We start from the raw sequence: 9,966 nt of genomic DNA, 5'->3' as shown, positions 1-9,966 counted from the left end.
GTCGTAAAAATATTTTGGAATATGCTGCAAACAAAAAGAAAAAAAATTGTTTGAGAAATATTTTTTCCAAAACAAAATCTAAACACACATATTAAAAAAGATTAGCAATATGTTTTTTCAGAAATAAAAAAAATTAAAACCAAGTCGAAAACCAGATCTACCCCTCTTCAAAAACCAAATCGAAACACCACCTATTTCGTTTCTGATTCTTTTGCAAAACCAAGTCGAAAAACAGAAGCATTTAAAATACAGAATTTTAAAAAAAATAGATCTCATTTAACATATAATCTTGCTTGATGTATGAATCCTTCATGAGCACTTCAAAAGATGGATTTGTATCTTCGTCGTTTCCAGAGGAGTAGCCGGATGGGGATCGTTTGGTAGCGCTGGGAGAGGGGTCCATGGTTGGGTTTTAGGGTATTGAAAGTTGTGTGTCTGTGTGAATGGGTATAACTATATATATAGACACATTTAACCCTTAAATGTGTAAATAAAATAATTTATTTAAGGTAAATAGCATTTCACCACATGACTCAGACGAACTTCAATTAAGGAGATACTTTTTAAGGTAATACGTATCGGCCACTAATTCTTTGTATCAATATATATATATATATATATATATATATATATATATATATATATTGAACCTACGATAATTACATCGTTGCGATTCACAGTTATTTAATAGCCGCCGTTTATGTTAATTTCATTCATTAAGTTCATATGTATCGGCCAATGGCAACCATATAAGTCCATCGACTAAGGTTGTAGTCATATGACCTATGATAATTACATCGTTGCTTCTCACCCCCCCCCCCCCCCATGTCTAGTATTAAGCTAATTTTATCAAATGTATTAAGCAGTCTAGTAACAAACACACAGCAAATGATGAATGATTCACATCACAAAACATAAGAAAATTAAAATACGGCATGTAACAGAATTGTCAAAACACGACATAACAGGATTGTCAAAAACACGACATGTACAGAATTGTCAAAACATGACATGTACCAGAATTGTCCAAAACATGCAATGTACCAGAATTGTGAAAAAGAAAACATAAATGAACTAGTAGTTTATTACAACTTCTGCGTCAGGTGATGCACACCTAAATTCTGAATGCTCAATTACTGATTTGAGAATTTCATAATCTTCATACGTCAATGACTCGATTATGATTCTCGTAAGAGCCGAAGATTTTTCCAGAAGAAGCTTCAACAGTTGCATGTGAGGATTTGTCCCTCGAATGCTCCTAATCACAATTATACTGAGGTTGTTGAATGTTGTTTCTTCAAAACTTCCTTCCAAATCAATATTATCCAGTGCTATAGGTACACTACTATTATCCACCCAAGAAATAATTTAAAAAAACACCAAATTTAAATGACTATCGGAGGTATAAAGAAGCAACTACGTAATGAGAACTTAAGAAGATAACCGAATGATTAAGTAAGAACCTTGATTTCCATATATTCTAAATATAGGAAGCTTCTCATCAAACACAAAGCACAGGCGACGGAATACAATTCACTCAGATAAAGACCATAGAGGTAAAGATTTTTCACACAGTCAACACGAAAGGGAAGATTAGTTGGTACTTCTCCTGCACCTGCAGCCAATAACTAGAAAGAACATCCCAAATTAAAAAGATGGCTCATAGACCACAATATATTCCATCTATGAAAAAGCACTAGACTGAAGTTATGAAGCATATTTACCTTGAGACTATGGTTATTCAAATGGAGATGTTCCACCGCACAAAAAGACTCAAGAACCCTAGTATAGTCAGGTTTTGATTCCAGGAAAATGCCTCCCCTAAAAGCAAGCGATACTTGTGCCATAAGAGGAACAGTTTTTAAACTGATAAACCATACTCTGCCCGTGAAGTCAAGGGACTTCAATTTGGGGGCATTAATTTCAATGACACCACTGAAATTATCTGGGAGCAGAAGCACCAATTGCTCGAGCAACGGGAAATGAGAGATTAAGCTTCCAAGCAATGTGTACGAGATTGTAACATTGTATAGCTTAAGGCAAATTAACCTATCAAAACCTATGAAGGCTGATGGATGCGATATAGGACAATCTTCAAGAGATAGATGCCTCAAATGCACACAATTGAAAAATAAAGCAGGCAATTTATATGGTGTGACGACCCGACCCGTCGTCTCATGAGTTACCGCTCCGTTTCCCCTATTTCTGCTTCTTTATGCTTCGTTATCCGTGTTTTATGTGTTCGAGTTGGTTGGAGTGGTTTTGGTAGGAAATGAGACACTTAGTCTCTTTAAGGAAGGCTTGGTTTAGAAAAGTCAACCGGATGTTGACTTATGTATTAGAGGGCTCGGATGCAAATTCCGATGGTTTGGTTAGCTTCGTAAGGTGATTTGTGACTTAGGAGTGTGATCGGAAGTAATTTTTGAGGTCTGGTGTGGAATTAGGCTTGAATTGGCGAAGTTAGTAATTTGGCGATTTTCGGTGGATAAGTGAGATTTTGATCCAAGGGTCCCTGGAATTCCGAGAGTTGCTGTAGCTTCGTTATGTTATTTGGGATGTGTGTGCAAAAAATCAGGTCATTCGGAGGTGATTTGGTTGGGTTTTTGATCAAATGCGTGTTTCGGAAGTTTAGAAGAACTTAGGCTTGAATTCGATGTAATTTGACAGTTCTGGTGTTGTTTGAGGTGTTTTGGTGATTGGAACAAGTTTGGATAATGTTTTAGGATGTATTGGTGCTTTTGGTTGAGGTCCCGGGGGCCTCGAGGTGATTTCGGATGGCTAACGGGGAGTTTTGGACTTGGGCAAATTTTAGATTTTTGCTGTTGCTGGTATTTTCGCACCTGCGGCTTGGGGACCGCAGGTGCAGTATCGCAGATGCCGGTTTGGTATCGCAGAAGCGAAGGGGCTGAGGAAGGCCTGGAGCCGCAGATGCGGAAGAAGGACCGCACCTGCGGAGTCGCAGATGCAGCTACTGGACCGCAGATGTGTAGGCGAAGTTTTAATGAATCTCCGCAGATGCGGAATATTTCCGCAGAAGCGGGTAATTGACCGCAGATGCGGTTTCGGCTGGGCAGAAGGTATAAAAGGTTCTTCTTCGTGATTTTTGAAGGGTTTATTCATTTTAACTTCGGACTTTGAGATTTTTAGGCGATTTTGAAGAGGGATTTCAAGGAGATTCATTAAGGTAAGGGTTTTGGACCTCAAAACACAATCCTATAGTGTTATTTCATGAATTGGTACTGAAAAATTTAGGGATTTATGGACTAAAAATGGAGGTTTAGAGCTTGAACTTAAGAGAGCTAAGATTAAGGATTTGAGGGGTCAATTGGACTCCGATTCTTGTGTTTTTGATATGTGTGCACTCGTGGCGAGATAAGGAACCCGTTGGTGTAAAAATTTCTGAGTTTCGAGAAGTCGGCCCGAGGCTCGGGTTTTGCTAATTTCGGGATTTTTGATATTTTTTGATTGTTTTCAATTGGGTTTTGTTCCTTTAGCATATTGTGACGTATTCGCTCTGCTTTTGGTTAGATTCGACGCGCGAGGAGGCCGATTTGAGAGGCAGGGGCATAGCGAGCTAGAGTTTTGGCCGGTTTGAGGTGAGTAATGAATGTAAATGATGTCCTGAGGGTTTGAACCCCGGATTTGCACATCGTAGTGCTATATTGAGGTGAGACACGCGTTTGATGATGAGAGCGGGGTCGTTTACTATTGGGGATTGTGACTTGGTCCGTCCCGAGTGATGTTCTTACCGCTTATTTGATTGAAGCCTATTTGTTGTCATCCTTATTTGTATTGATTTTCATATTTGGGCTTCGTGCCAACTATTTGAACCCTTCGGGGAGTTTTTATCACTATATCCTCACTGTATGGATTTATTACTTGAACTTAGTCGTACCGTTTTCTACTATTTTACAACTCAGCCATCTTTACTCGGATTTTGAAACTAAAAGATATACTAAATGATGTTTTGGGCTGAGAACTACTATTTTATTATTGCCCGGGGGGCTTATGTGATTTCTGGACTGAGTAAGGATCGGGCTGCGCGCCGCAGCAGTATTATATTGGTATTGATATCAGGCCGAGGGCCTAGCTGATGCCACGAGATGGCTTGATATTGCGCTTGGACCGTAAGGGGCCCCTCTCGGAGTCTGCACACCCAGTGAGCGTCGTCGACGATTAATAAATGGATCGGGCTGCACGCTGCAGCGGGTACTAGAGAGTACCGTACTATGTGCTGCATTCCTTTATTTGGTTATCATTTATTTGCTTATCTGTTGTAGCTTTTCCGTGTTTCTACTTCACTGGTTATTGATTTCATACTACTTGGTTTAAACTGTCGTATTATAGATTATAATGTGTTATCCATTATTTCTTATTCTCAACCTTTATTTATGTTTATTACTCACTGGGTCGGAGTACTCAAATTACTCCCTGCACCTTACGTGCAGATCCAGGTGCACCTGAGGCTGAGTGAGGATTTTCTGTTGAGCAGTGCATATCTGGGATCATCGAGGTAGCTGCATGGCGTTCGCAGCCCTGATCCCTCCCTTCTATCCTTTGTTTTTATTTCGTATTCCCCTAGAGTGACATGTATTAGATTGATAAACCTGTATTAGAGGCTCAGACTTGTGACACCGGATCATTTGGGCTATGTAGTAGTATTGTTATTTGAATTTCCGCACATTTAACTCTTATTTAAGACTTCTGATATGCTGATTTGGTAATTTAATTGTGTTAGCTAATAACGAACTGTATAATGAATTGGGTTAAGATTGTTAATTGGTCGGGCTTGCCTAGCAGTGTGTTGGGCGCCATCACGACCGGGGTTGGAGTCGTGACATATGGTTTCTTCCTGATCGGAAATTTAAGATTAAGATGTTCCATACCATTTTCAGAGAGGAACCCTATCAACTGTCTAAAATAAAAATAAAAAGTCCTCCGAATACGGAATTGAGGGTGTAAACAGTTTAACTGGTCCTTGATGACGGATCAAAATGTGGCGGATAATATTTCAAAGTAACTTGTTTGGTGTATTTTCCAAAGTGTTTGATCAAGAGTAATTTGTGAAATTCTACACCATTTATATCTCCATTTCTTTGATAAGATGCTTGTTCTAAAAACATCTGGTAAAGGCATACGCATAAGAATATCATCAAGAACATCGTCAGGAAGGTTGCTTAGTATATCGATAGGTAAAGTTCAACTGCAAATCTTTTTTTCAACCGGAGGCATCATATTAGGATTAGAATTATAGGGAAAATGATTAACATTAGGATAAACAAAAGTTAAGATAAAGATTACGAAAAAAGAAGAAGAGGAAGAAGCAAGAAACCTGTTGAAATTTTGAAGATGGAGCGTCAAGGGACCATGGGCGGATAAAATGCAAAACCGAAATTTGTGTGTTTCGATTAACTTCCCAAGGAAGACATGTATACTTATACAGCCCTAATTTAGGATTCCAATGTATACAAATAAAAGAACAAAAAAGTATAAAAGTTCTAATCGGTGCGTTAGTTAAGTAAGGGTAGTTATTGCGTATATTGAGTGAGGCGTCTCGAGATGGAATCTCACCTTTGACAAAGTGGATTTTAATTTTTTCGTATCAACCCAATCAGTTTTTTTTAAGGTTAAACCAGTAGTTACATTTTTTATCTACTTTATTAATTTCCTTCTTCAGACTAATTTTTCCCTAAATTTTATTTTACCTTCCGCTTATATATCGTTGTGATTCGTAGTAATTGACCATCTATAAATATAATTTCAGTCATTAAGGTCATACGTATCGGCCTACAACGACCATATAAGTCCATTCACTAATATGATTGTAGTCATATGATCTATGATAATTCTATCGCTGTGATTCGTAGTAATTGACCGTCTATAAATATAATTTCATTCATTAAGGTCATATGTATCAGCCTATAGCAACCGTATAGGTCCATTTACTAATATGATTACCTATGCATATACTATCGTTATGATTCATAGTAATATCGACCGTTTATATTAAGGTCATACGTATCGGCCTACAACAACCATATAAGTCCATTCACTAATATGATTGTAGTCATATGACCTATGATAATTATATCGTTGTGATTCGTAGTAATTGACCGTCTATAAATATAATTTCATTCATTAAGGTCATACGTACCGGCCTATAGCAACCGTATAGGTCCATTTACTAATATGATTACCTATGCATATACTATCGTTGTGATTCATAGTAATATCGACCGTTTATATTAAGGTCATACGTATCGGCCTACAACAACCATATAAGTCCATTCACTAATATGATTGTAGTCATATGACCTNATAAACTTGTATTAGAGGCTCAAACTTGTGACACAGATCTTTTGAGCTATGTAGTAGTATTGCTATTTGAGTTTCCGCACATTTAACTCTTATTTCAGACTTCTGATATGCTGATTTGGTAATTTAATTGTGTTAGCTAATAACGAACTGTATAATGAATTGGGTTAAGGTTGTTAATTGGTCGGGCTTGCCTAGCAGTGTGTTGGGCGCCATCACGACCGGGGTTGGGGTCGTGACAAGTTGGTATCAGATCCTAGGTTACTTGGTCTCACGAGTCATGAGCCGGTTTAGTAAAATCTCGCGGATCGGTACAGAGACGTCTGTATTTATCCTCGAGAGGCTGCAGAACCTTTAGGAAAACTTCATCTTCTTGAAATTCTTGTCGTGCGAACTTGATGATCTGGGTACTAAATTTCTCTTTATTCTATTCTCTCACAGATGGTGAGGACTCGCGCTACTGGACGAGGTGGACGACCACCAGTACCACCCACTGAGGCCACCAGAGGCCGTGGACGTGGTCGTGGTCGTGGCAGAGGCAGAGTAGCGAGGGCAGCACCTGTTGATCCACCAGCTGTCCCAACTCCGGATCAGGCTCCAGCAGCACCAGTTCAGGCACCAGCTGTGGCCATCGTGATTCCGGGTCTTCAGGAGACCTTGGCACAGATCTTAACAGTTTGCACCGGCCAGGCTCAAGCAGTTTCAGCCACCACAGCAGCAGCTACTTCGCAGGCCGGGGGAGGCAACCAGACCCCCGCTGCTCGCATACCTGAGCAGGGGAGTGCAGGGACTACAGATGCCAGAGGCACCCCTAGCTCAGCCGGTTGCACCAGTGCAAGGCGTTCACGGGGTTCACGTTAGTGTCCGAAGCGGAAGTGACGCGAACGCGTTCCGGGTCTTTCGGTAGGTAACGGGTTTGGGTTTAAGGGTACCGTTAACCGTCCGGTACCCGTCCCGGTACCNAATATGATTACCTATGCATATGCTATTATTGTGATTCATAGTAATATCGACCGTTTATATTAAGGTCATACGTATCGGCCTACAACAACCATATAAGTCCATTCACTAATATGATTGTAGTCATATGACCTATGATAATTATATCGTTGTGATTCGTAGTAATTGACTGTCTATAAATATAATTTCATTCATTAAGGTCATACGTACCGGCCTATAGAAACCGTATAGGTCCATTTACTAATATGATTACCTATGCATATACTATCGTTGTGATTTATAATAATATCGACCGTTAATATTAAGGTCATACGTATCGACCTACAACAACCATATAAGTCCATTCACTAATATGATTGTAGTCATATGACCTATGATAATTATATCGTTGTGATTCGTAGTAATTGACCGTCTATAAATATAATTTCATTCATTAAGGTCATACGTATCGGCCTACAGCAACCGTATAGGTCCATTTACTAATATGATTACCTATGCATATACTATCGTTGTGATTCATATTAATATCGACCGTTTATATTAAGGTCATATGTATCGGCCTACAACAACCATATAAGTCCATTCACTAATATGATTGTAGTCATATGACCTATGATAAGTGTATCGTTGCGATTCGTAGTAATTGACCGTCTATATAATATCGTTTATATTAAGGACATACGTATCGGCCTATATCAACCATATAAGTCCATTGACTATTATGGTTATATCATTGTGATTCATAGTAATATCGAACGCTTGTATAATAGCCGTCTATATAATTTCATTAATTAAGGTCATACGTATTACTTTATTTATATAATAGTAAATATATAATTATATATATTTTTATTCTAGCTTCTTTATTAGCAGGGAAAACAATATGATATTTTTTGACTAAAATGTTAAATACAATTTTTGGAGGGAAACAAAGGGAAAATTAAAAATATGATTGGAGGAAAATTGAAAGTTTTTACTCTTTATATATCTCTTAAACACAAGAACAACATCTTCATCTCTCTCTAAACAAAATAGATACTTTAAACATGAATGCTAACGAATGGATTAAAGAAGATGTAACGACCCGACCGGTCGTTTTGGGCCCTAGAGCGTCGTTCAGCAGTCAGAGGCCATGAGCAACTTCACTTCAGGTATTATGACTTGTACGTATGGTCAAAATTGAATTTCGGGAAGTTCAGAGTTGATTTGGAAAGAGAATTCTAATTTCGGAAGCTTAAAGATGAAGGAATTAACCAAGATTTGGATTTTTGAGTAAACGACCTCGGAATCAAGATCTAAAGGTCCAAGCAGGTTCGTATGATGATTTCGGATTTAGCGTATGCCCGTTTCAGATTTTGGATAACTCGGGAGCGTTTTGGCGCATATTGTGGAATATAGCATTTTAGAAGAAATTTCATAAGTTTGGCTTGAAGTGCATTTCAGTGTTATCGATGTCTGTTTTGGATTTCGAGTATGTGAATAGCTCCGTATGGTGATTCTGGAGTTGGGAGTGCATTCGGAAGTAAATTCGGAGGTCCGTAGGTCATTTTGGAGTTATTTGGCTAGAGATAGAAATTTGAAGGTTTTTGAGAAGTTTGACCGGAAGTGGACTTTTTGATATCGGGGTCGGAATCCGATTCCGGAAGTTGGAGTAGGTCCGGTCCGCAATGTCGAATATGACTTGCGTGCAGAATTTGAGGTCAATCGGACGTGATTTGATAGGTTTAAACATCGAAAGTAGAAGTTTGAAATTTCAAAGTTCATTAAGCTTAGATTGGAGTGCGATTCATGGTTCTAGCGTTGTTTGAGGTGATTTGAGGCTTTGAGCAAGTCCGTGTTATGTTTTAGACTTGTACGAGTGCTTGGTTTGGAGCCCCGGGGGGCTTGGGTGAGATTCGGGATAGCTTCGGAGTGATATGTTAAGAATAGGAATTAGGAATTGTTGGTGCTGGTATGATCGCAATTGCGATGTACTGGTCACAGTTGCGACCTCGCATTTGCGAGGTACCGTTCGCATATGCAAACCTGGGCTGCTGCGTGGAGGATCGCATTTGCGAGTGTGGGGCTCGCATTTGTGAACCTGGGCTGCTGAGTGAGGGATCGCATTTGCGAGGGGGGCCATCGCATTTGCGATGCTGTCCTCTTCGCATTTGCGAGGAATCTGTCGCAAATGCGACCAAGTCAGGGGAGGCTGGGCTTCGCATTTGCGGAGCGTTTCTCGCAAATACTACTTCGCAATTACGAGCCTGGAGTCGCAAATGCGACTTCTGCGTCTGGTGCAGGTGCTTTTATTCAGAGACTTAGCCCATTTCCCTCATTTCCCACTTGGCCTTAGGCGATTTTTGAGAGTATTTGAGGAGGGATTCCATCACCATCAAAGAGGTAAGTAATTTCTACACATCTTAAGTTAAATACATATATTAGGGGTAGATTAACATGTAAAAATTTGGGAAAATCAAGAGTTTTAGATGACAAACCTAGAATTTGGTAAAAACTAGATTTAACCACGAAATTTGTTAGGGGAGATAGTAAAAATCATATATTCTTGATCCTTAGGTTATGGGTAACGACTTTCTTCAAAAATTTCCGGAATCCGGGCACGTGGGCCCGGGGGTGAATTTTAGGAACCTTGCATTTAGGGTTGGGAAATTCGTATAATAATTAGAATATGAACTTTTGAGCATCTATTGA

At 39.2% G+C, this 9,966-nt stretch overlaps 1 protein-coding gene across 1 annotated transcript; it reads right to left on the bottom strand.

The window, feature by feature from the left end:
• Nucleotides 1–1,074: 1,074 nt before the first annotated feature.
• Nucleotides 1,075–9,381, bottom strand: LOC109240247. Its single transcript, XM_019406877.1, has 4 exons — nt 9,284–9,381; nt 1,725–2,109; nt 1,531–1,628; nt 1,075–1,345 (listed from the first exon to the last, which is right to left on the bottom strand). The coding sequence occupies exons 1-4, from the start codon at nt 9,379–9,381 to the stop codon at nt 1,075–1,077; spliced, it is 852 nt and encodes a 283-aa protein (XP_019262422.1).
• Nucleotides 9,382–9,966: the final 585 nt, after the last annotated feature.

The sequence above is a fragment of the Nicotiana attenuata genome, unplaced genomic scaffold (assembly GCF_001879085.1).
Source record: "Nicotiana attenuata strain UT unplaced genomic scaffold, NIATTr2, whole genome shotgun sequence".
NCBI lineage: Eukaryota > Viridiplantae > Streptophyta > Magnoliopsida > Solanales > Solanaceae > Nicotiana > Nicotiana attenuata.
This window is presented reverse-complemented; position numbering and strand designations above follow the sequence as displayed.